General features: G+C 40.4%; 3 protein-coding genes across 5 annotated transcripts; 1 reads left to right on the forward strand and 2 right to left on the reverse strand.

The window, feature by feature from the left end:
• Positions 1-223: 223 nt before the first annotated feature.
• On the reverse strand, positions 224-18,659 carry LOC131987851 (autophagy-related protein 2 homolog B-like). Of its 3 annotated transcripts, none has more exons than XM_059352737.1 (43): positions 18,531-18,659; positions 17,482-17,893; positions 17,228-17,390; positions 16,943-17,095; positions 16,748-16,850; positions 16,291-16,453; positions 16,026-16,205; positions 15,812-15,908; positions 15,524-15,688; positions 15,232-15,383; positions 14,891-15,002; positions 14,332-14,575; positions 14,068-14,230; positions 13,845-13,937; positions 13,564-13,752; positions 12,811-13,084; positions 12,613-12,721; positions 11,612-11,813; positions 10,963-11,105; positions 10,118-10,275; positions 9,826-9,998; positions 9,599-9,749; positions 8,694-8,896; positions 7,814-7,894; positions 7,173-7,279; positions 6,995-7,087; positions 6,841-6,911; positions 6,675-6,751; positions 6,402-6,572; positions 6,170-6,302; positions 5,518-5,717; positions 5,196-5,425; positions 4,987-5,104; positions 4,259-4,450; positions 4,075-4,176; positions 3,907-3,985; positions 3,037-3,244; positions 2,879-2,948; positions 2,715-2,797; positions 2,433-2,554; positions 2,122-2,276; positions 1,245-1,394; positions 224-1,157 (listed from the first exon to the last, which is right to left on the reverse strand). In XM_059352737.1, the coding sequence occupies exons 2-43, from the start codon at positions 17,641-17,643 to the stop codon at positions 927-929; spliced, it is 6,225 nt and encodes a 2,074-aa protein (XP_059208720.1). In that variant the 5' UTR covers positions 17,644-17,893; positions 18,531-18,659; the 3' UTR covers positions 224-926. The 3 variants fall into 3 exon arrangements, with proteins under 3 accessions (XP_059208720.1, XP_059208718.1, XP_059208719.1); XM_059352735.1 differs by having other exon boundaries at positions 18,465-18,616; XM_059352736.1 differs by having other exon boundaries at positions 18,461-18,568.
• A 61-nt stretch (positions 18,660-18,720) lies between these two features.
• Positions 18,721-23,234, forward strand: gskip (gsk3b interacting protein). The gene is made up of 3 exons (XM_059352740.1): positions 18,721-18,858; positions 21,710-21,949; positions 22,038-23,234. The coding sequence occupies exons 2-3, from the start codon at positions 21,713-21,715 to the stop codon at positions 22,194-22,196; spliced, it is 396 nt and encodes a 131-aa protein (XP_059208723.1). The 5' UTR covers positions 18,721-18,858; positions 21,710-21,712; the 3' UTR covers positions 22,197-23,234.
• Positions 23,235-24,010: 776 nt separating this feature from the next.
• LOC131987853 (NPC intracellular cholesterol transporter 2-like) lies at positions 24,011-26,059 on the reverse strand. The gene is made up of 5 exons (XM_059352739.1): positions 25,936-26,059; positions 25,573-25,677; positions 24,751-24,858; positions 24,477-24,649; positions 24,011-24,317 (listed from the first exon to the last, which is right to left on the reverse strand). The coding sequence occupies exons 2-5, from the start codon at positions 25,652-25,654 to the stop codon at positions 24,231-24,233; spliced, it is 450 nt and encodes a 149-aa protein (XP_059208722.1). The 5' UTR covers positions 25,655-25,677; positions 25,936-26,059; the 3' UTR covers positions 24,011-24,230.
• Between the last annotated feature and the right edge of the window lie 250 nt (positions 26,060-26,309).

Here is a 26,309-nt window from a genome sequence, read left to right on the forward strand (position 1 = left end):
TCCGCAACACAACATATCACGCCAAATATCAATATTCAAACATACACTTAAAAAATTAATTGCGCAGGATATTAAGACTTTGCTTCAAGATTTCGAGTAGATAGTTTCGTTTACAAGTCTGTGTCTATGATTTGAAAATGTGAGCGGCAGACTGACACAATAAAACATCTGAAACGGTTTTTACATTTTAAAGCAGCTTTTCAGAACAGCAGCTTTTTGTGAAAATTACACCACATTGATCACAGCTCAAAATAAAAGTGTGAAACTTTATAACAAATCTGGGTACTCTTCTCATCTCTCATTCATTTGAGCAAGAGAGTGTCACTTAAAGGTGCTAATAAGAGAACTTTACACAGCTGTAACACATTCAGTTTCTATACTTGTTCTGTCATATTTGCATGAAATGTTACACGTTAGGAATATTTACAGTAAATAAAGCCCACATACAGTACATTATATAAATTAAGGGTCATTACACCTATATATCAGTGTTTGTTGACACTAAGAGAACGTAACCACACACAACTTGTAAACAGAGCTGCTTGAGAACGAAGCAAATGTGGCGCCTCACAAATCAACAACCTATTTCTTCATTTTTATGATTTCATAATGCCGTTGTCTTTCCTACAACGGAACATAATCCACATGAAGACAATATGTGGCTCACAAATTCATCACTCTTCATACATCCATTTCATTAACCAAACAGTTGGGCAACGCTGATAACCATGAAGGCACTGTGAGGGAACTGGTGAGCTGACACAAGCTGAATCACAGTAGCTCAAATATCCACCAGATGAACAGAATTTTATTTACACCAGAGCTGCATGTGCACATCTGAGATGTTCCTCTTCAAAAACATTGTATTAAGCTGTTGCTTCTGCACAGTCATGGTTTCAGGTACCACATGGCAATAATAATAATAATTACTCCTCGCCCTGCCTCCACTTCTGAGACTCCTCTTGGCGTGCATCGGGGTGAATCTGGTTCCTCATTCCACCCAACACATTGGAGGTGGCTTCAGTGGCCATAATGAGTGGCTTGACCACAGCTGGTGGCAGCTGACGGAGAACTCCACCCACCGCCCCCGTCATCCCGCGCTGCTCATGCTCCCGGGTGGCTGTGTCATAGATGGTCAGGGCGGTGTCTGTGATGCCCTGTGGATGGAAACATGACACAATCCTCATTAAGACACAGGTTCTTTCCAATAATGTCGTGGAAGAGAAAACAATTTGTCATTTTACCTCTTTTACGACAGTATAGGCTTTGGCTACACCTTCTCTCAGGTCAACGGGCTGATGAGCCAGTCCATAATGGGAAAACCGTTTTATCCTCTTTGTATCTCTCTCATCAGGCACCGGAGACACCATGTCATAGGCCGTCTCAGCTGCTGCCTAAAAATGACACACAATAGATTTGTCTGATTCCTCTTAAGGGATTAGTAGTTACAGGTGGGGGAAAAAATTGATAGAGCATAGTATCGCGATATTTTGCATGGCAATATTTTATCGATTGATGGCCGTCAAGTATCAATATCGTCTGTATTTTCGCCATTTTTGTTTTCTGAAGGCCGTAGTGGGCTCAATTTTAGAAATATACTGGAGATACTGGTATCATATGAAACTAGAAGATCTAAGGAATCTATATGCGTATGTGTCAGGATAACGTGTCGGGAAGTTGTTGAAGTAACGCTGCAAAGTTAGGCTTTTTTTTAATGTTTCATTCAAAAAACTTCAAGAGCAGTGATGTCGTCATCCATACATGTTTGATATCAGTTGAGTTCAGTTTGACTGAATACTTTGTTGGTCAGTCTGTGGGTTTGACTCTCATTGTGGAGAAATAAAAAGACTGAAGTGAGATGAATAGACTGAGAATTTTCTCTTATTTGACGAAACAATTCTTGATTGAATTTAATTTTGTGGACACAATGCAGTTAACCAGTTAAATCACAATATATGGTATCACAATACTCACCATATTGCAAAATGCTTAAAATCTCAATAATATCGTATTGTGACTCAAGTATCGGGATAAAATTGTATCGTGGGGCCGATACGCTGATTCCCAACTCTATTAGTAGTTAGAATGGACTTTTTAGCAACAGTTAAAAGATAAGTTTACCTGGATAGTCCGCACCATCCTGTTGGTGAGCTCCAGAGCAGCCATAGCAGTAGAAGTTCCAAAGGAGGCGGTGCCGCGCTGAAACCCACGGACTATCCGACCATCTTTCCTGTACTGCTCAATCGGGAGCCAGACCAAATCCCTGAATCCCTGAACTGAACATTCACCATAAAAAGGGAACACATTACCTGAGAGATACACCTAAATCATGACACTGATTAAACTTGGTTCTACACTTAAAGCAACATAAATACTGACACTGAAACACTCATCTGATCACACCAAAAAGCCTGTGACTGAATCATACTCACCTAGCTGTACCAGAGAATGAATGGGTCCCACACCACCCAGTAGTCCTGGAAGCTGGTTCTTCTTTATGTCATTTAGCCACTCATTTATTGCATAGGAAAACAGCTTATCCACACCTAATAATCTGAAATACACACAGTATTAGTTTCCCGTGAACGGATATTGGTTCTCTGCAAGTATTACACATTTCACAGTGATGTATGATGTATCATGGTGTGAAAGATATTTGCTCTATTACTTCTTGAATCCAAGATGTGTCTGATATATGACTGAGATAAACATACCCTTGTCTATAGCACAAGCGCCTTAGTTTCAGCTCTGAACAATTCAACTGTGTCAACCCGATAATGATCCCTGCAAATGTCCCCTGAAACAGAACAAAATCATTCAGCACAATAATAAAAAATGACAATGTGGAATAAATATGTATCCCACTTAGACCACGTACCTGCTCCATTGCAACATGTTTCCCATGGTAGTCCAAGCGAATGGGAACCTCAGAGGTAAACCGAAACTCCCTGTCAGGAAAAGAAAATGTTACCAAACACGAACAAACAATTAAATTATTTCTCCAAAAAGGGTTTTAATTGTTTAGGTAACACTGACCTAAAGAAGATGGGCTGGTCTGTAAATGAAGGAGCAGTGGCTTCATTATCATTCACTTCCTCCCGACCAGATGTGGAGAAACCATTGTGGCTCAAACGTCTCTGAGCAGGCACTGAGATGATCGGGGCCGGGTCCTGGCTGCTGCCGGCGTGTTTGGAGAAGCTGCAGGAGATCTCTGGGGCGGCCGCTTTTTTTGTGGAAACACAGACTGTTGGAGAATAAAATAGGAATCATATTAGGGAGCCAGTCTTTGAAAGTGAGGGCTATGTATATGTTTTTCAAATTTCATGCACCTTTCAAGCCTTTTCAAGCTTTTCCAATAATTCATAGTTGTGGTAAATAACATATTTATACAGGTGCATCTCAATAAATTAGAATATTATAGAAAAGTTTATTTATGTCAGTAATTCAATTCAAAAAGTGGAAATAACACATTATATAGATCCATTACACACAGAATGAAACATTTCATGTCTTAATTTATCTAATTTCTTCTAATTATAATGATTATGGCTTACAATTAATGAAGACCTAAATATTCAGTGTCTCAAGAAAAATGTATATTACAAAAGACCAATTTTAAAAAGTATGTTTAATATGGAAATGTCGGCCACTGAAAAGTATGTCCATCTATATGCACCCAAGACTTGGTTAGGGCTGTTTGACTTGAACTACTGTATACAGTACATGCAATATATACATTATTTCACTTCCTCATCACATCCCCGTTACATAGAGCTATAAACAACAAAAATATCGATTTTTAAGGGAATTCTACAGAAGGGTTTCTTTAACCAATTAAAGGTGAAAATTCAAGTGTTTAAGGATTCCAGCACCTGATTTTAGGCACCTGTGAATAATGAATTTTACCTTCTTGAGCAGGTGGTGAGAAAAACTCTACTTCAGTAGCAAGACTGGTGAAAAAGTCCTTCAAGAAGAACAGCGCATCCTTCAAACAAACAAAGAAACAAGGCTGTCAGTTCAAAAGTTCAGATAGATATCTTTGTTACACTGAAATAAATCCTCTAAGTCTTTTACCTGATCAATATTGAGACGAAGAGGCATCAGCGAAACACGCAAACAGCACTCCTGTGGAGCCTGGCCTGACTCGGGACACATGTGAATCGCCTTAACTGTCAACTAAAACCAAAAACACAGAAGAAGTTACACGAGGCCATGACTTGACAGGATTGATGCGAGTTGTGTTTGTCGTTTTCCTCACCATGTTCGAATGGGCTTTTCTGGGCATTTCTTTGCTAGAATACAAGTAGAGGAACTTGTTCATCTGTGAGGTAGCCAGTCTGTCTCGGATTTCCAAGTCCTGTACGACAAACACCTGCCGGGAGACTGGCTGATCCATTGCTGGCCCAGAAGCCACCAGGACCTGAGGGTACACTTCATGCTGAAATCTCACCTAGAGAAAAAAAGAAAAGAAAAGCAGGTAAAATGATGAAGGATTGACTGAAGGCATTTAGGTGTTCTGTATGAGTGTACTGTAATAAGTGTATATTCTATATCAGGGGTAGGCAACCTGCGGCTCCAGCGATCTGCTGTGGCAAAAATTATACAAATTGAAACGTTTATTTCTTTACATTTAAAATTGTATTTTTCATTAGTGTAGGCCCAAAGGAGTTGTATTAAAAAACAAGTCTAATTTATAGTTTCCCTTGCAAGGCCAGCTTTTAATTCCAAATCTTCTCAGATATTTCTTAGGTTTCTAGCCACTTATTTGCACTTTGGTCCTAGCTGCATTCTGACAAACTCATATCAATAAATGCTCATTATGAACTATTTTTAATGTTAGGTAGGCTAATTTAGACTAATTTAGTAGGCTTTATTCTAAGGCTGAAAAGGCATGTGGCTTTGACAGTTTTTCTCTTATTTTGGCCGACAATGGCTCTCTGTTAGAAAAGGTTGCCGACCCCTGTTCTATATGAATGGGAACTTCACCTTGCTGAGCTGAATCTCCATCAAGACGTCAGGATTCCTTCCTCTTCCCCCTCCTGCCCGTCCTGAAGCCTTGGCCTGTCTGACTGGAGTTTGTGAGGGGGAGCTATGTGGTGTAGACCTGCAAGAAATATAAAAATTATTAAACAAGTCTGTTTCCATTTGAGCACATTAAAAACAGTGCGTGCACAGTCACAAAGTAAATGGCTCACCCCCGGCTTCTCGCAGGAGAGGCTGTGAAAGCAGCGATCCCAAAGTCTTTCCCACCGTACAGGTGCCAGACGACAGAGATCTCCTTGACCAGGTAGCGCACCTCCGGGACGGGAAAGTTCATGGCTCCGCGGCTGGAATCACTCCCCTCCAGAGGCTGACTGAAGTAATCATGTTTGATTTCCACAGGATCTGAGGTAAGCTGCTTTACCACCGGCTCCTGGTCAAGATCCTGAAACCCATACTGCTGACAGTGAGACCACACAGATTTTTTTTAGCCCATTTGGTACTTAACCATAACTGTGCAAGTGAGTGTATCCTGACCTCTCCTCTCGATCCTGGTGTCTCCAGTATACAGAAGTCGTCCGTCTCTTGAGCCAGGCTAGGGACAGGAGTGATGAGAGGAGAGTGAAGCATGGGGTAAGTGGGGCTTGCATCTTGGGTAAAATTCCCACTCTCATCTGGGAACAAGAACAGGTCGGAGCGAGGCGGGTCATGGTCTTGATTCCGCTCCTCATGTGCACCTATAGATAAAGGATTAAAGTTAGTTAAGTTACAGTACAGGCCAAAAGTTTGGACACACACCTTCTCATTCAATGCGTTTTTCTTTATTTTCATGACTATTTACATTGTAGATTCTCACTGAAGGCATTAAAACTATGAATGAACACATATGGAATTATGTACTTAACAAAAAAAGTGTGAAATAACCGAAAACATGTCTTGTATTTTAGATTCCTCAAAGTAACCACCCTTTGCTTACTAGAATATAAGACATGTTTTCAGTTATTTCACACTTTTTTGTTAAGTACATAATTCCACATGTGTTCATTAATAGTTTTGATGAATTTACAATGTCAATAGTCATGAAAATAAAGGAAACGCATTGAATGAGAAGGTGTGTCCAAACTTTTGGCCTGTACTGTATATCATTCATGGAGCTTTAACTTCAATGTCTACTGATCAAAGCCGTCACCATTCTGCTGCGGCCCTGCTGCATGCTGCCCATCAGTCTCCTCCATAGCTTCACTCATCAGATCCTGCAACATCTGCTGTTCAGTCTCAGCGAGCAACGGAGTTTGAGATGTGGGCCGGCTAGGATGCTCCGCCTGTCCAAAAATACACTCAAAGTAAGTATTTATGACCAGTAGAGATTTTAATTAAATTGTACCTATGTCATACTGGCTCCTGTGGGTGTCTCTGCTGACCTTGGTTCTTTGTGTAGTGGTGCTGTGCTTGGCCTCTGGTTCTGCAGGGGGCAACAAGTCCCCATAGCTGGCTACATACTGGATGAGGTTCATGAGGGCGGCACAGGAGTCTGAACATGTTCTGATGTGAATAACATCACTGGAGCAGCGCAGCTCAAATCTGGGCTCTGACTATCAATCAAGAGACAAATAAGAATTATGCATTTTTTAACCTTATGTTGACGAGAAAACTTTTAAAAACATAAATGTCATTAAGAGACTGACATCTCTTACCAACTTCCCATCAATTCCAGGTTTGACAGCTGTAATTCTCAGCTCCAGCGTTCCCATGTCTACCACTTGGACATAGTCTGTGAAAAAAACAGAAGCAAATACTGGTCAAAGCTGAATTTAAACATTTTAAACAGTTAATTCACAATCATTTCTGAAGCCAACTTACCACGTGCTAGATTGACAGAGACAGCATTGCTCTTGTCTGAGAGAAACAGAGCCGCTTCGTCCAAAATGATCCTGTGCAAGACAATTTACACTCAGCAAAATGTTTTTTTCTATAACGCAAGTGCATTTAAATCTCTCAATTTTGTAATCTGTACCTGAGTGTTGAGGAGGAGTGGTCTAAAGAGACACTGCTAGAGATGCTGAAAGTCTCTACAACTAACAGTGATCTGAGTGGCAGGTAAAGTGGTCTGTCAAGAGAAAAACGAATTAAAACACACACACACAGATAACAAATAACTCATTATTAAGTGCCATGTCGAATATGTATTTTACCTGTAGTCAAGAGAGCAGCTCCACAGGTGTAAATGTAATGTGGTAACAGACGTAGGAGGGGCGTAACCCAACACAGGCTCATCAGATACATTCAGAAATTCGACCATCTGTTGCACAAACATTGTCATTAACATTACAAATGTGTGATTTTACGGCACTTCATTTCATTCAAATGCTCTCTGAACATTTATGTTTATGACTTTTTCTAAGCAGACAATGTTGCTGCTGAACTTTAAAATAAAGAAAATATAATGTAATTATGCCTGGTAAGTCTATCATTGTTTGATATTTTCACTTTCTTACCAAATTCATGCTATTGTTATTTACCTATCAGTGTCAACAGACTCCTAATAAACATTCAAATTCCAGAACGATAACTATTCAAGTCGCAAATGTCTTTGCTCTCAGACATCCGCAAAGGAGGCAGTTCACTGAGGAGTGATGGTTAAAAACTGTGAAACATTTTTTTCCTCCTTTTTTCCACCTCACATTTTCTGAATTTACTAGGCTATTTAATTATTCTGCAGGCTGTAAGCTTTGGCTGTATGTGGCTCGCGGGCCGCAAGTTGATTATAGCTGATTTATGTGAAGGAAAAAGAATAAAAGAGGTTATGTGCAGTGGTAGCTCCATCATGGCCTACCTGGTCATACCAGCCCAGGCTGGGAGGGACCACTCTGTGCTGCAGTGTGGCTCCTCTCACTCCAACAGCAACCAGAAATTCCTGCATAAAAAAGACACACATCAGAAAACAAAAAAACAAGCTGACAAATGATAAATACTCAAAGCACGAGGGCCTGTTCCATAGTGATGCAGCGTGAAAGTACAGCATAGGTCTGTGGTTCTCTTTGGGCAATACCAGGTACTGTTTACCACATTTGCTTTTGGAAAACCAAAAATGAAGTTCTTAAGAAAATTCCCACCTCACAAAATTCATTAATTTTTCCTGACTTGATTATTATTTATTGTGAACAACTGAGTATTTTTTCATTATTAGCATCTATAAACTATTCAAATGGAACAATCTGCTTCACTTTCCAGCAATCAAACACAACTCAACAGAATCTCTACCAAGGTGATCTGAAGCTGTTCTGCTAGCCAGCCAGTGGTCGAAAAAGTATCCAGATCCCTTACTTTAGTAAAAGTATTAATACCACACTGTGAAATTACTCCACTAGTAGTAAAAGTCCTGCATTCAAAACTTACTGAAGTAAAAGTACAAAAGTATCAGCATCAAAATGTACTTGTAGGGCTCATTTTAACTATTTAATATACTTTTATGTGGTTTAATTTATAAACATGTATTATCACTTTAAATTGATCAAGTTTTATGTTAAATCTTGACCTGAAAAGTAACTAAAGCTGTCAGCTAAATGTAGTGGAGTAAGAAGTACAATATTTGCCCTTTATAATGTAGTTAAGTACAACATTACAAATGTGGAAATACTCAAGTAAAGTAAAAGCACCTCAAAATTGTATTTAAGTACAGTACTTGAGTAAATGTACTGATTTGAGTAACCTACTTTGACATTGCGTTCTGCACTCTGTGATGAGATTTTGACAGCAACAGACACCATGCTGCGGGCCTCCAGACCGATACCCTCTGAGGGTGTCGAGGATCTCTCAGGCGATGTCTCGGATTGGTAGATGGTCGGCTCTAACCAGTGGGGATGTGTCCTGCACGGCAACTTAACCTCTGAGACAGAGGTGCTTCCATCTACAAGTCCTGAGCGGTTTAACAGAGGGATACATCAGTGAAATTACACCGAATACATACATACCAAGGTTATTATAGTTAAAGAAAACTAATGAAATAACGAAAACTAGAATTGAAAAAACATTTTCGTTAACTGAAATAAAAATAAAAACTAGAGTTTTTAAAAAAAAACGATAACTAACTGAAACTGTATTGTGTGGTTACAAAACTAACTAAAACTAACTAAAATTATAGTGAAAATGTCCTTAGTTTTCGTTTTTGTCAACTGTTTCATTCATAATTCAGTGTTTCTATTTGAACATGCAACACATGGTGAATATGTTTACTGAGACTTGGATGTCTACACTCGAACCAAAATTCAAAACAGTTAATAACCTTATTGGGGCTGAGATGGATAAACCAAAGGAAATAAAGGCAAAATTTATTATGACCACTTTGAATCTCGCACCCAACATATAGCCCATTACAAAAAAAACTAAAACTAACACTAAAACTAATAAAAACTAAACTAAAACTAAGCATTTTCAAAAAATAAAAACTAAACTAAAACTAGAAAACTCACTCTAAAAACTAACTAAAACTAACTGAATTTGAAAACAAAAATTCACAACGAAATTAAAACTAAAACTAATGAAAAATCCAAAACTATTATAACCTTGATACATACACACTGCAGCAAAAGTGTGTAGTGAAAATGTGCAGTTGGTTTACCTTGATGGTACATGCAGATGTTACTGGTGTGGAAGCAGATGTAGTGTTGGTCCTTATAGCCTTCGTACTGTGTCACACTGAACAGCACCGCGTTTTTCAGCTCCAGCCAGAACTCACCGTGCTTGTTTTTTATTACAGTTTTATCCTCCTTCTAGGAAAAGATAAAAACTCAATTCCACTATGCATAAAACAAGATTTCCAGAATATCAAAAAGAATGGGAGTTTACCTTTGCATTAGTTTGAAGAGACACCAGGCCATGATTGACACTGATGATGACCGAGAACAGGCTCTGAGAGTTCTTGTTCTGGGCTTTGGGCTTTTTCTTCTTGCGAGACCTCAGGCCCAGGTCCGATACAGGATAATAGTGCATGGTCTCCTCCTCTGAGCCACTGGTCTCCTCTGTAAGCACAACACAAAGCATGTCTATGAAGTTGTTTAAACATGACTTCACATTACACATTTCCTTTAAGAGTCTGAGGCCATCCTACTTCATGGTGAATGTTTTTCTGTTGTCTTACCCTCAGGACCCGTAGAGCGGAACTGGCTGAAGCTGTCTTTAGAGTAAGTGTTGATCAATTGACTGGCGACAGAGAGTCCAACTCCGTACGGCATGCTTTCCACGGTCTCCACTGGAGATGGAGCAGTGGGCTCCCACAGCAGCAGGTCATTGTTTATCCTAAAATATTGAGAATGTACATAGAAACAGGCAGGCGTGAAGTATCTTAATAAGTACCTTATCCTGCCCTCAATCAAATCAAATTAAATAGCCTTTATCGTCCTTACACAGTCAACTATACAACGAAGTTGGGATTGCCACTGTTTAAGGTCCATAGTTAAAGCAATAACAAAAAAAATATTATGAGTAAATCATTTAAAAATACTCTGGAACACTGAACTAAAACAGGGACTAAAACAAGGTGCGATGTCATAAATAAATATAAAAATAGATAAATTACCACTGAAAATACTACAAATGGTTTAGACAAGGTAGATGGTGTGTTGCATATATTAATTGTATTGCACATATCAGTTTTAATACACAAATGTATATTGCAGTTTTTTTGTATACTGTTTTTTTACTGTCCTTTGTGGGTATTGAGCGGGTAAGACAATATTTTGTCACTAAATTTTCAGTTTTTGCATTTTAGCTGTCTGTCAACATGACCTGTCTCAACTAAAATATAACATAGAAACTGGAATCTGATATTTAAAAAAAGAATATGAACATTCAAATGAAAATAAATCTGAATTGAACACTAAAACTACATTTATACATGTTACAAAATTTCAGAAGTTACTGGCCCACTGTACAGCTCAAACTTTAAAAACTTGCACATTTTGTATCATATTATAAATTCTGTACCTGTTGTGTAGTTTTTCATAAAATGCCTTGCTGGGGAGCACTAACTGCACATTGGGGAAACACAACTCAAGGATGAAGCGAGAGTTGTTCATGGTTTTTTCCTGGAACTCTGTCATCTCAGCAACATCACCAGGGATGATCATCTGCACAAAGATAAAATAACATAAAACGTGGGCTTGTCACCACCTGCTCTGTCAACAGGGTTGGCATGCAAAGCAGTGCTCATGCTGCTGTTTGCATAATTGCATTGGTCATACATTATAATACATCAGTCAGAGGAAACACTCGCTCCTGAATGCAAATGTATCCAGCTGCTTAAAACCCACCTGCTTTGGACTAATGGCATCATCAGACCCTTGAAAACAATCCCTCAATCATTTTTCCACATTTTTTCCCCACATTTTCACATTCTCTCTGCAACATTTATAGTCTTTTGGATGTTTGAGGTGTTGAGCAGACTCACACAAATCAGTGCAGTGGTATTGACACATCTCGATCAATTCTCAGTCAATAGATTTAGCAACTGCTTTAGCCTCAAGTGCATTATTGCAATGTTTTAAAGCAAAAAAGCTGTACATAAACACTTACACACACTAGTTAGCTGTATAGTTACATTTTTGATGAATGTGGCCCTCTGTTAATGACCTACCTCTTCATTCTCATACATAACCCTTCTTGACGAGAAGGGGGATGGCTCTGGTTTCCCAAAGTCACACACATCTTTCAGTGAATGGGCAGCTCCTTCCTCCTCTTCCTCTTCGAGTGAATGGTCCTCGGCTCCTTCGTCGTCTTCAGCCGTCACCCGCTCGAGGATCGAGTGAACTGCAGTGGGGTTCATCTTCAACACGACCCTGCTCAGAGAGATTTGATGTCACTGAGGCCCCGTTCACACGAGGACGCTCGCGGGTAAAAACGACAAAATATTTTATCGGAAGTGTCTTTCGTTTAGACGGTGACGGTGTTTTGGGGGCTTAAAGACGCAAAAATCTGAAACCACCTTCCAAAGTGGAAAAGTTAAATACGCTCCGCCGTAGCGTGTCCTCTACACTGCCAAGCCGCAAAACTCTGCTCAGATCTGCTCATGTCACGTACGTGTTAACGTCACATACATGCTCCAGTACAGGAAAATAAACAAACGTGGGATTATTTCCATGCGTCGGACCTTCAAGCTGCTCTGGCAGCTCTAACAAACTTACAGGAGTCTTTCCACCAAATGTACAGGATATGTACAGATATTATTAGTGAACAGAGAAGGATCTGTAATTACCTCTATCACATTTTGGATGCAGCAATTTGTCGGAGGTGAGCCAGACGGCTGTGAACGAGACCTGGGAGATCTAGAGATGGTGGAGAACTTTGTGGAAGGAGTAGCTGATGAAAATGTGTGGCGTGAAAACTTCTGCATGCCCAAAGATGCTCTTATCGCTTTAAGTGATGCCGCCTGGCTGCATACAATCGAATTTCACACACTTTTGCGTCACCGTATGCAGCAGATTTCCTCCCGAAAATGCTCGTCTAAACGAGGAATAAAAAGTGAAGACGCGACGCCACTTTTGCGTCTTCTTTTCAGACCGTCCTCGTGTGAACGGGGCCTGAGAGGTACGCCTGAATGGACAGATGAGTTTGAGATACATGGATTCATAAACCAACCTTGGCCAATCGAATTTGACACTTTCAGATGATGTCATGTCTCCATCCATGGTGTGGGACACTCTGAGGAACCTGGCAGCTGGTTGATCCGGCTCCTCCTGAAACTTCCCTGTGCAAAGCAAAAAAATGTAATGCAGTCAGAGAGATATAAAAAATCTACAGAGGGAAATATATTTCTTTCCCCAAAAGACTGCATACCAACAAGCTCCCTGAAAGTGAGCTCCATTTTGGTTTGGTCAGGAGAGCTTCCACCCATGAACTCTGTTTTCACTTCCAAGTCTTCCAGCTCCAGGTAGAGAACTTCCTTCTGCAGGGACTTCTTGAACCAAGGGCCACGCTCCTGATCTGAGCGCAGGTCAGGGATTGGGAAGCGGATTGCAAGGCCCAGCAGTGGGGCATTGACAGTCAGTGTTACATGACAGTTGGTGGGAGTATGGCTGTCATCAAGGAAAACCTCAGTAAAGGCCTTATGCTGTGAAATGAGACAAAGAATATGATAGAAGAAAGGTTAGACAGCTGCAACATGTCATTACATCTATCAACATATTCTTATTTCTCAATCCTCCTGTTGTGTTGCGGGTCAAATTGACCCATTTCAAAGTTTAAGAATTTAAAAAAAATTGGTTTAAAGTATTTTTTGTATTATGTAGGTCTTTTCAATGTACAGAAAAAGTTTCAAAATGCATTTTTTTTATGAAAAACAAGTGAATTATCTTCATTAAACCATGATCTGTGAGAGCTAAAGAACACAGTTGAACTAAATATTGATTGAAATGGTTAGTGATGGAGTTATTAATGAAATATAAACAATGTTTATTAAATACACTTTTGGATAATTAAACATGGCCCGGGTCAAATTGACCCAGGAACATTATTGCTGTTCCTAAGAAACGAACATAACAGGAGGGTTAATATTCAATCAGTAGTTCTGGAGACTTAGGACACCCTTACCAAGCTGACATGTTTATTATAGGATGTGTACATGTGAGAGGCCATCAGCTCTGTGGTGGCCAGTTTCTGAGGTTGTAGCAGCGAGTTGAGACGGTCCACGATGCTGATGTCCAGCTCAGAGCGCACGGGGCCCAGCTCCACCTGGATCTCAGCTTTCCTGGGAATGGTGCTAAGGCGGACCTGGCCACCCTGCACAGAGAACCAAAGGGTTGATTGACTAGAAGCTTTTAGTGTTCAGTGTTAGTGCTGTGGTTTCATATTAAACTTATAAATGCTGTTACCTGAGGGCCTCTGCGCTCAGCCTGTTTGTAAAGCAGGTGAAGGCAGGTGGTGAGCTGCGCATCAGCACTGGAGGTGGTGTCAAATGTCAGGAGCTGAGGTGTGACAGAGAAACTAGTGAGAAACAATTAATGTCACGCTAGCTGCAACTTTCAGACATACTCTATGTATATCCGAAGCTCAGTGCAGTGCAAAATGTGCTTAGCTCAGGCTTGAAACTCTAACCTCAGTGTACTGGATGCCTCTTTGGGAGCCGCCAATGACAGCCTCAGAGGGGAACAGACACTCCAGAAACTCCATCTGGTTAAGGGAGACGTCGGTACTGAAAGTCCGCAAGCTCGATCCCTGACAGTGCTCATAGTTAATCTTCAGGCCCTGGCCCACAAACCTGCAAATTGTGTGCAGATTAGACAAACATTAAACACGTAAATGACAAATCAAGCGTAGTCTTGCACAAAGGCATTATTGAGAAAAAAAAGAAAAGTGCACCTGAGATGGTCGTGGGGGCAGGCCTGGTTAAACACTGTCCGAGACTGAAGGAAAGCAGCGGGGGCGAGCTGGCCGGGGCCTACCATGCTGAAGAAGTGGGCAGCCATGGGGCCGAGGGGACTGGGAGCTGCATCTGGTGGTGGCAGCGGGTCAATGTGGAGGACGGAGACAGCCAGGCTACTAAGTGTTAACCTCAGCACCAGCTCTGGCCTTGACTCATCACCGTGGGTTTTAGATGGATGGGCTGAAACACGACAATGCCAGGAAAACATACAAACCTTCAACTTCACTGTGGTGAAATGATAATCAAATATCAATGTTGTGTATAAAGCTTCAAAGCTGTGAGCTTTTCGGGACAGCCCTAGGTGAATGTTGGTAGGTTATCATAGAGACAAACACTGGAGAAAGATCTCATCAGATAGATATGCTGATGTAATCTTTGCTTGGAAGGAAAACATGCAAACTAATTTCCCTTTCTTAAGCATATGGTCACAGAGGGACTAATATTTAATAGTTGTATAAAGTTAGCAAAAATATACAGATATATTGTGATACTTACAAGTCTGTCTCAGTAATTTTTGAGGGAGTTGTGAATCCCGCGACTGGATAGGAGTTTCGTTAGTCTGCTTCTCTCTTTGTCGTGGTACATCCATGTAATCGTCCCACAGAGCCTACAAACACACATATCAGATAAGATGCCAGGTAATGTAACAACAGCAGTTCATTTGAAAGAGTTTTACAACACAAACTAAAACTCCCACCTGTCACGTATATACCTCAAAGCTTTGTCAATACAGCATTTAAATCACATTTTACTGCAATATGCAGACAACTCTTATGCTCAACTGCATTCACTTTCAATGTGTCTTTATAATTGCAATCAAAGAAGTGAAAACTAACTGCTGCATTTCCAGAGGGAGATTCTCCTGGTGAGGCAGAGTAGTTGCTATTAAGTGACAAATCCAAGTCAACTGTTGGTGGTTCACCCAGAGGAGGGAGAGAGGACAAGCTGTGAGACATGTCCATGTCTGCCATGGAGAAGAACACATCATCTACACCGCCCACAGATAGGTTTAAAAAAAAGAAGAAAAAAAAAAAGAACAGGACAAAGAAAAAAGACATTTCATTACATAGATGCAACCATAACATGTGATTCCTCTGAAATATCAAAGATAAAGTGTTTAAAGCGAACCTCGACTAGACACGGTTCTGGTCGTCTGGCTCTCAAAGAGGTCAGGATCTGCTCCTGGCACAGCGGTGTCCTTCTTCAGACAGCGGTTCAGTTCCATATGGAGCCGATACTCATCCTCTTGCTGTATGGGTCGGCTCTTTCTATCCTTAGCCCATTCCTGTGCACCTTCACACAAAGAGAAAGAAACAGTCTATTCACTCGACTTCTCAGTACTTCATTTTGGTGACATTATAATTACTCTGTCTGATCCAAATGTTCACTATTCGCTGTCAACAGAGACATGCTCACCTCCACCAGAGAAAGCTCCACACAAGTCCAGAAGAAGATGAACTTGCCGTGGGGACAGCAGAATAATAAGTGTATCGATATGTCCAATAACATCCAGCTACGGGGGGGGAAGGAATATAAAACACCCTGGTTAACAGCAATTACCTGGGGCTCATATTTATTAAGCATTTTGTTAAACTTAAAATATTTGGTTATTAAGAAATGCTTAGTCTACCTTTGCTCCAGGCATAGCCAAGTTGTTTTTCAGAGTGAGAGACAACTCAATTTTACCACAGAGGCTCCCAACCTGCACAGGTTCAAAGGGCGTTGTCGAGGAAACAGGCTCTGTAAACTGGGGATGAGGCTCACATATGATTTTGGGATTCCAGCTAGGGGAGAGCTTTGGCTCAGTTTCCTACAAAACAAGAGATATCTTTTTAAAAAAAGGCTGATGCATAAATACATTTTTATGCCATATATTAAAGACTTGCTACACCAACCGCTGGAGTGGGTGAGGATTTGCAACCAGCACGGGACACATCTGAGAACTCATCCCAGAATACGGTGATGCCTTCCATCTGCAAGTTTTTATGTGCAAATGTGGTTGGCTGATGCACATTCACACTTGAACTCTCCTCGCCAGTTTCATCACAGTAAACAATCCTGAAAGCAACCACAGAACACAATAAGACTGACAGGTACTTGCAATGTGACAGTGGAAAGTAATGCTTGTACTACATATTAGGGTGAGCTTTGTTATTTAGCTGCAGCCCTTTTCACTACCCACAACTAAATATAAAAATAAATATACAATAGCATTTTGTTTTCCCTCATCTAAGTCTCTAGTTTTCTGATCATATATTTTAAAAAAGGACATTTATAATGCATTATAGGTTTTAACATGATTCTGATGCTGAAAAATATTTAGAATATATTGCCACTGACTGCCCAACTTACTTTTTGATTCGAATCTCGATGGCGATTCCAGTTTTAGAGTTTTCTGGAATGTGTTCGACTCTGAGAACAGTATCCAAAAACGTCACTTTGACTCTTCTCAGAACTGCAAGACAGGAAATGAAAAGAAATTAATTCACACAATACTAGGTTGATAAAGTTTTTCAAATGTTTCCTGACAGTATAGGCATAAAGTACCTGTCTCTATTGTTTCAGCAAACTTCTCTAATCCTTCAAAAGGCTGGAAGCTCTCTCCCAAGTCGTCAGTGAGTTTCTGGCTGAGACATTCTTTGGCGAGTTGCATGCTGCTCGTCATGAAACTGGACCAGTACATGGGCTCAGAGCCAGATGCTGGTAGAAAAGCCAGTGGTGACACAGTCAGCAAATTCAGCTGTCAATTTTTTTTAACATGTTGGCATGTTTTGCTAAACCTTTTTCAAAGATGTTGTTGCAGTGGCACTTAATAATGCAGCCTCTCCTTACCCACTCTTGGTCTTGGTCTGAGCACCATCTCCAAACCCTTGATCTCTAGGGCACAGTTTTCGTGCAGTAGGGCTGCCCATGGAACCGTGAGAGAAATTGTCTGGATGAACCCTGCGATGACCTCGAAAGGGGCATCTGCTGTCTCTAGGAGCTCATTGAGCGACTGAGGAATAAGAAATAATGCTGAAGCTTATCTTAGTTCATACACATTCTATGTTTAAATAAAAGAAATGTATCTGCAACACTACACATACCCATTTATCCAATGGCACTTGTGCAAGAGATCCAGTGCCTTGATAGAGGTCTAAACTGAGCTGATCCAAGCTCAGTTTCTCCTGTAGAAAATTGCCCAGGTACCTATGCAGGAGGTACCTGCAGGCCCGCTTCTTGATGGACTCCGAAAAGGGCCAAGGCATCTTAACTCAATATGTGAACAGTACACAGGTGGTGAAAGGGATCTGGAGGTTCTGCAACCGGAATGCTATAGCTACTCAGACAGCTATGAATTAATCACTGGTGTGACAGTTGTGTCATCCTGTCGACTTCAAGACATGGAGAAATCCTGAGCTCAAACACCCTTCACATCCCAAGATTAGGGACACTTTGGAGGATGTGAGGACACTCAGGGATACGTGTGGGAATTGGTCCGACTCCAGTTTGCTGCTCCTGTAGAAAGACACATATGGTGGCCCCCTTTGGTAATTCGACACTTGGCACAACATGAGTCTTGACACACAATGTTTACTGCACAGCCGAAAAACAACAACGTCCATTAATGCTTCAGTTTAAGACAGGGGGCGTTTTAAGTGACTCCTGAGCAGTGTGTAACATAAAAACGTATAGATAACGTTAGCATTATCCCAAGCACACATTTATCCCCATTCAGGAGCCAGTGTAAACAAGCCACAAACGCACTTGCGAAATAACTGTTAGCCTGCCACAGATTTGCTAGTCACAAGCTTCCCCTTAGCTATGTTCACTCAAACAGAGCTGTCATCGTAGTCAAGAGACAAGAGTTGCCCTAGCTAGACAAAGGCATGTCATTAAGCTAACCAGCCGGCTACCGAGGCTAGCGACGTTAGCTAGCCTCTGAAACACTCCTGTCAATGCAACATTAGCATAGCCGGCTAACACGCTTGCTAGTTGGCTAGCTAAGTCCTAAAAATCAAACATTTTTAGGAGTTATCTACTGTCACACGTGAGTTAGCATGACAAAAAACACTTTACACTTACATACCAGCGCGACACGTCTACATGCAAAGTGAAGGAGCAGAGGTGGAGATAAACGCAGCTGATAAGTTACCTTCTGTGTGAGTTGTTTACAAACACTTTCATGACTCCGCACCAACACAGAGCCTACACACACGGGGAGGGAAGAGACAATGACGTCATAACATGGCGGATCGGTGTAGTCCACGGGACACTCATTCTGGCTCAAGATTTCTTTTAGGTCGTTATTAAACACACTGAGCAGTTAAGCTAGGAACAGGGCGTGCGTTGATGTGATTTAAGTGTCCGGTTCTTCACAGATCAGAGGCTCAACAGTCCCCCAGCTGCCGTTAGGGGCCGCTGGTCTGACTCTGAGCGGGCTGGAAGCTTCCACAAGCCGGAAGATCACAACCAGCGAGGAGGTGAGAAAAATGCACGCAGTTTGGTTAGAAATGATATTGTGACATATCAGATTAAACGTGTGATTAACCTGTTAAATCATATGTAAAATGCAGACGATTAAATAGAAAAAAAAACTCCCTTTAGAGCCCACCGAGCGGTCTAATATGTTGCAGGGGGCTTAGTTTTCCCAGAGTTTACCCAACGTGTAGCAGATGTTAGCCTTCTAAGTAAGCTACAGTAGATCAGTCCAGCCAACTACAGTATAATATACAGTGAGTTTCATGTATGTGTTATAGTCATATTGTGAACTATAACACCATGATTGCGATGCATGATTTCTGTGTGGGCAGTACCCAGATCTTGCAACACAAACAGTCCTAAAGATGTCGCTTTTTTTCTTTTCTCTGTGGAATCAGCACATTAATGGCTAGAGGTGGGAACAACTCAAAAATGTCTTTTGTGCAGAATAACACCTTTATAATGACACATATCATTAAGAGGAATAAATACATATGTGATTCTTTTTTTTTTTTTTATTGAATTAATATATACAATTATCTTCCAAGTACCCACAAGTGTCATGAATATTGGAAAAAAAGGGTCTCCACATACTATACATAATAAACTCTTTACATTTTTGCGTCATCTACTTACAGCCTTTCCTCTCCTCTCTGCTCTGTGTAAACAGCCTGCTGAGTCAATCATGACTTCACAGTGTCGCTGATGAGTGCAGAATTTAATGTCATTAATAGGATGTAGTTATTCCAAACGGTTTATTTTTGGCAACGTTTTAAATGAGACATGTAGAATAATTTTAAGAGTAGTTTTGGTTACTTTTATCACCTATGATCAGTTCAAGGACTGTCAGAAGGTTCACATTTTGAAGATAGTGCCTGATTTTACAGTTTCATTCTACAACAAATGCTGCATTTTGGGTGTTTTGATGTTTCAAACCTGCTGGCAGAATTGGGTGTTCAGAGGGTTAATATAATAAAGATTTTTCCTCCCCAAAAAAATGACAGATCCACTGCGTTCTGCCTGTAAAAATCCACATCAGATAGTCAACAAGGTAGAAGGAGAGGTTAAGTGTTTCACAATCAGTGGTTACATGAGCATAGGCTCATTGCCCATAAAGGCATCGAGCCAGCCGGATGAATGATGACACAGCCAGATGTGATGCACCAGGTTACAGCTGTCATGGAGAAAGAACGGCTCATACAAGAATGCTTCAACTTGCTTGACAAAAATGCACCAGGGTTGAGGACAAGTAGTTGATGTCTAGAAATTTTCATGGACTAGATGGGCCACCATTATATTCAGAATGATCTTATATGAGGAGAGGATACTTAGCAGGTGCAACTGGAATTCACCTTACCACAGAAATGTGCTCAGTCATTAGCTTGTCATCGATTTGAGCATTATGTAAGATGAGATGGCAAAAACTGAGCCGAAGCACATTAGTCTTCATCTCCGGGGACACACTGGACCTTTTTGGAGATTTATTGCTCTAAATAATAACTGGTAAACGAAGTAGGGACCTACAGAACTAGAAACTGTTTTGAGACTGATACTGATTTTAGAGTGGAAAAATTAACCAATTACCAATATCGCTGCCATTATAGGGAATTTTAAAAACTGGAATGAAAATAGACTCTTTCTATGTGGACAGTGCACCGCTCACATATAAGTTACTACTCATAGAGGATGTTCAGTATTAAAAATAGTCCACTTTACACATTGAAAGAAGGTGGCAAACCATAGTTCTCCTTTTTTAAAAATATAATAGGCCTTGAGGAAACGTGATAAACCATCAATACAGCTGAACTGCAACGCTGCTAACTTTTTAAAGCTGCTTCATTCTAAACATAGCTGTACAAAGCTGTATTAAATATTTCAAAGGTTTAGTTTAACATAGAAAAAACTGTAAAAACAGGCGTTATCATCGTAATTTGACTTGTCCTTGTCCTTGTCCTGACAGTCCTTGAAGGGATCATAGGTTAGGAAAGGTTTCCGTGATAAAAAGTAACCAAAATAAAGCCTAAAATTGTGAATTAAAAACGTTGCCAAAAGTAAACCATTTGGAATAACCAGATCCTGTTAAAAACATTTAATTCTGTGCCCCTTATCGACACTGTGAAGCCATGATTGATTCTGCTGGGATGACTGGTCAAGTGGTACATATTCACTGAAAATCAGACACAACTGCAGGTTGTTTACACAGAGCAGAGAGGAGAGGACAGGAGAGGTTGCAAAAATGCTAATAGTTCAAGACGTAGCGTATGTAGAGACTCCCCAACACTTGTGGACATTTGGAAAAGGGTTGTGTATATATAAATTACATTATATTCCAATTTTTTAAAAATAATTTATTATAGAAATTCAACTTGTTTTTTTTTCATTTTTTAAAAACTATTTATGCCATTATAACTGTGTTATTCTGCACAAAAGGCATGTGTGAGTTGTTCCTTCTTCTAGCTATGATTGTGCTGAATACACATTGTTACATGACTTATATATTGCAGTAAAAAACAAGGCCACAGTGATTAAAATGTACAAAGAGCATAAAAAGCCCTAAAATGGCTTGGGGTTCAGAGGGTTGATAGACTTAACTGCTGTCTCATTATAGATACAACCTGACAAAACTGTTGAGTCCAATCAATGTAGCTTGTTGCCATGGCAATAGAGAGCTGCTTTGTGTTGACACACTCCCAGTTATCTGCGTGGTTTCTGAAGTGCACTCAGTGATTTGTGGATGTGGAGTACTCTTTCTATCATTGTCAGCACCAGTCAGCAGGTTTTATTAAGACGCAGAAAAACATCTGGGCTTCAGCTGACTCAGTCGATGGAGTTGTTGTTGTTGTTCTGTTACAGGGGATGGAGATAGACTGCGAGGAACCCATCGTCTCTTCATTCGATGAGGACTGTGTGGTGCTCGGTGACGTCAAGGACATGAGATTGGAAGCGGAAGCGGTGGTCAACGACGTACTTTTTGCCGTGGCTGAAATGCACGTGTCACAGAGTCTCAACAGCGCGTCAGATGTAGCCTACATAAACGTGGAGACAAGAGAGGGAACCCGGTACTGTCTGGAGCTCACAGAGGCAGGACTAAGGGTAAGATGCACCAAAAGTGAAGCACATTGATCTATAGTTTTATTACACATTGTATGCATGTTTAACAGTAAATCGATCTATCATACAGGTGGTGGGCTATGCCTTCGATCAGGTGGACGAGGATTTGAGCACCCAGTATCACGAGACTGTTTACTCGCTTCTGGACACGCTGAGTCCGGGTTACAGAGAAGCCTTTGGGAACGCTCTGCTCCAGCGACTGGAGAGGCTCAAGCAAAACGGACAATAAAAAAAAAAAAAGGACCCAGATGCTGCATTACAAGTGGAATGATGATGTGGGTGTATTTGGATATGAGCCAATAATAAGCAAGTCTGCTCAAATATTATAGCCTATTATGTGACGTCCACCTGCCTAGCTACCACTACAATAAGGGGCCCCTCGCCCTATCGACTCTGCTTTGTTCTGACTCTCATATCATTGAAAAATGTCATTTTAGTTACTTTAGTGACTGCTAGGGATTGGCTGTATGGGACCTGTTGCAACATGGTGTTGTTGACTTTACTGTGGAAAGATCTTTCAGCTTCCACGTGTTACAAATGTGTAACTACGCACATCGTTTGACAATTCTGCACCTTTTTGTACTCATAAAAATGATCTGAGAAAGAAGCAGCAGGTTATAGGAATCATTGATCCAGTTTTCCCTCTCTGCCCTGCTTGCACTGAAGCTGTGACCTGATAACTGGTATATGCTCCAACTGGTTCTTATTCAGCAAGAGTCTCAGTGAAAGAGCCAAAGCTATATCCTTTCAATTCATATACTGCCTTAATGACACACTTTAGGTTGGAGAAGTACAAGAAAAACCTCATGTTTTACTTATTTTGTATTGACAGAGATAAAGGTATTTTGTGGGGCTGACAATTCACATGGTTCAGAAGAAATATTTGAAAGGCTGACATTGAATACAATACCAATTATTAGGCTTATTGTGTTTAGATATTACTTTTTCTCCATGCGGCATTGCAACTCAAGCTTGCATTTGAAGCTTTTGCTGTAAAAGTTAAGCTATCCTTGGAGGATCCTTTAAATATATTTTGTTGTGGTTTTGGCTTAAAACTTAGTTAATTTGTGCAGAATGCAGCACTTTTGTTTAGTCAATGAAGACCTCTAGAGCTGCTTTAAAATCCTGGGTTATTGTACATGTGATCTGGTTATGATTTGTTCTTCAGTGTTATGAAATCTATTTTACGAAAACTTGCTACTTTTACAGTCACTGTTATTCCTCGCTGCTGGCCTTTGCTCAGACCAATAAATTCTCAGAACTGTCAGTCTTCATTTTTTTCTCTTCATAAAAACAATCTCCAAATCTGTCGGACAAAATCATTATTCCAAGGTGAGGTTTTGTAGATTATGTTGACTGTCAGTAGTACAACGCCACAACCAATTAGAATTTCCAAAACAATCCCACCACACAGATTAAGCAACGGTAACAGGCAAACTAGTTTAAGGCTGTTCATTGTAAAATCATTCTGATCACTTAGTCTTTTAAAAAGCTCTGAAAAATGTCTGTCCAGGTTTCTTTTAATCAAGGTGAGATTTAAAAGCTGAATAAGCATTCTACATACTTGCATGAAACATTACTTCAGAATAAATCTGAAATAGTTGATTACTAACAATCACCCAATTGTTGCTGCTCTGACAAAAAAAAAAAAAAGTCAAGTTTGTAGTTTCTTCACCACTGATACTTTGGTGGAAATGGTCTGACAAGTACATAGAATAAAGTTAAAACATTGCCCAAAAAGCACAATTTAACTAAAAATTATCAACTCTAAGTCTGTTCACATCAGTCAGATAATGAAACTTTGTTATAGATTAGATTTCTTTATTATAATTTTATTTTCATGTGCAATATTCTATTCCATATGTCCAGTGGTACAAGGTCAGTAAGAAATATAACAAAAGGTTTAGTGAAGAAGTACAGTGTGTACTTTTTCTGACTACACAGCAGCCAGTAAGTCAAGACATTTGCACTGTAGCGGAATGTGGTTCAGGGCTATTCACACAAACTGCATTGTTTCACATACACATCTTTTAGAATTGACGGTTAGGGAGGTCACAGCAAATCAGCCGTTCATTTATTTCAGCAGGATTCAAGATGTGAGAGTGCGGCAAAGTCTTGCGAACTAGTGACAGACAGCTTAAAAAAATCTATTTGATGAATGACTAAAATGAGATCATAACTTGAATCAATTAGACTCATGAAGTTTACTCAAAGCTGAATCCCTTTTAAAAAAAACAAAACATTTGTCAGGAGGAGCTGTAGCTTAGCTCACAATCTGCACTGGGAACCGGATGCAGAACAGATCTTTTTTCTGGTCATCTTTCAGTTCCCACTCCACGACCAGCTTTATCTAGAAATGCAGAAGAGTGGCCAGTAAACAAGGTGTACTTTGTGAACCTTCAATTTGACAAAAAGAATAAAAAGGGGGAAGTGAAAGATGCAACAAGAGGGGAAAAAAAAACTGTCTCATTTTGTGAATACTGAAAGAGCTAAGCTTCAAAATACTTACTGCAGGATACTCAGACTTCACAGGAAGAGCGTTCACATAATGATACATTTGCTGCTTCTGGATGGGACACTGGATTCCAGACTTGCAGCCATCTTCAATGGGAATGGGGAAGGGCACAGGAATTCCAGCAATAACACCATGAACCACTGCTGTGCTTGTCTGGCTCTCCACAGCTACAACAGATTTTTTAAAAAGTGAGTGAGATTCAACATTTAAATGTCCAATATGCATTCTGTTGGTATAAGAATTTCTCAAAAGATAAAGTTCTCTTTACCACTGTTGAATGTCACATTGACACTGTAGGACTGTCCTTTGCGTAGCTGGCATGGCTGACTGGCACAAGGGGTAATGTCCACTAGGCTCACTTTGCCAGAAGAGGAGCCTGAAGAGAACAAGGAAAGAACAGTGTTTTTAAAAAAGTCCATATCTCCCTTTTTGTGGCACTGGAGGAAGCTTTTAACATGTGAGAAAAAATTAATAAAACCCTGATGTCATTGTTGGGGGGGTTGAGGGTGCCAATGCTGAGTCAACGCCTGAAAGTTTATCTTGGACTGTGCTGCTTCCTTTATTCTCTTTTTAAAACTTGTTGAGTCCTCACACTTCATAGAGGAACTAAAAAATCTCACTTCCTGATTGAACATATGTATCACTGTAGAACCAGAAAGATGACCACGTGTGGGAGTTGTTAATGTGCAAATTTAAAATATAGTGTTCAGGACAGGTGATGCCATCAATGGGACATATTTGGATGACATGACATGGGTGTGACATGACTTGGTGCCTAGTCAGTAAAAACGGAAGAAAAAGGAAGCCATTGACAAAACAATTTTGACAATCAATTGCACGTTTGGGTATCATGAAAAGGAAAACTTGTAATGTTTTGGGATCTGGGACTATAGGTGGGACAAAGCAATTTAGAAGTTTTGTTTTTGTATTCAGCGAAACTGGTAGATTCCCTTGGCTCCCTTTTGGTTTCTGTTAAAATGTTTACCTGTACAACACTCTTAAGTAGGATTTAAAGAGTCAAAAGACAGACAACTGGCCGTTTCACATACAACAGATGAATCTTATCACCAAGATGGTTAGAGAAACTTACCACAATCAAGGAATTTCACTGGCTCCGCGCAGGTGAAGCCCATCAGGCAGAACAAGACGATGAAACCAGTCCGAACATCCATGTTTCTTTCTTTTATGTGTGACACTGTTAAGATGAGGAAACGGTCAGAAACATTGCGCAATGGAAAAGTAAACTTTAGCGAATACAGAAGTAGTTTGACTTCAAGCAGTCAGCAGAAAGTGTTAAATCATATGACTTGTTTGTTTACCCAGACGTCCCGTCTGTAGCAGTGATTACAATGTTGAACACAACAAAGAACAAATACTCTTAGTCTCTGTGACACTAACACAGAGACAGTAAGACTCGTAATAAGCCCAGAAACTTTGAATGAACAAGATGTACCTGCGTTTGAAGCGTTTCCGTCTGTTTCCCAAGTGACAGTCGACGACAGCCGCCCAGCACCTTTTATTTCCTTGTATCACGAGATCGATAGTCACGCCTATTTATGTGGTGGCTTGTGTTTTGGTTGCCCGTAGTTACGCCTGTCAGGAAACCTCTCTGTGTAAAAAGCCCGTCTCCTGTGTTATACTTAGCAGATCAAACCCTCAAACAGTACATGAAGCCAGTCTTCTGTAATTTAAACCTGGATTTAGACATTTTCTTCGTGGATCTAGTTGAGAGGTGAGCCTGAAAGGCAAAACTAAGGTATCAAAAACATCCCACTAATGTCTTATCATTGCTGGTAAACTGACAAATCAAATGGCCGTATTGTACCA

The sequence above is a fragment of the Centropristis striata genome, chromosome 16 (genome assembly GCF_030273125.1).
Source record: "Centropristis striata isolate RG_2023a ecotype Rhode Island chromosome 16, C.striata_1.0, whole genome shotgun sequence".
Classification (NCBI taxonomy): domain Eukaryota; kingdom Metazoa; phylum Chordata; class Actinopteri; order Perciformes; family Serranidae; genus Centropristis; species Centropristis striata.

Coding starts and splice junctions, on each gene's coding strand:
- LOC131987851 (XM_059352737.1), bottom strand. CDS start 17,643: ATGCCTTGGCCCTTTTCGGAGTCCATCAAGAAGCGGGCCTGCAGGTAC. Junction 10,276..10,962: donor TATGAAAAACTACACAACAG/GTACAGAATTTA, acceptor TCAATATTTTAG/GATAAACAATGACCTGCTGC. Junction 3,986..4,074: donor TTCGTCTCAATATTGATCAG/GTAAAAGACTTA, acceptor GTTTGTTTGAAG/GATGCGCTGTTCTTCTTGAA.
- gskip (XM_059352740.1), top strand. CDS start 21,713: ATGGAGATAGACTGCGAGGAACCCATCGTCTCTTCATTCGATGAGGAC. Junction 21,950..22,037: donor TCACAGAGGCAGGACTAAGG/GTAAGATGCACC, acceptor TCTATCATACAG/GTGGTGGGCTATGCCTTCGA.
- LOC131987853 (XM_059352739.1), bottom strand. CDS start 25,654: ATGGATGTTCGGACTGGTTTCATCGTCTTGTTCTGCCTGATGGGCTTC. Junction 24,650..24,750: donor CAATGTGACATTCAACAGTG/GTAAAGAGAACT, acceptor AATCTGTTGTAG/CTGTGGAGAGCCAGACAAGC. Junction 24,318..24,476: donor TGAAGTCTGAGTATCCTGCA/GTAAGTATTTTG, acceptor CTGCATTTCTAG/ATAAAGCTGGTCGTGGAGTG.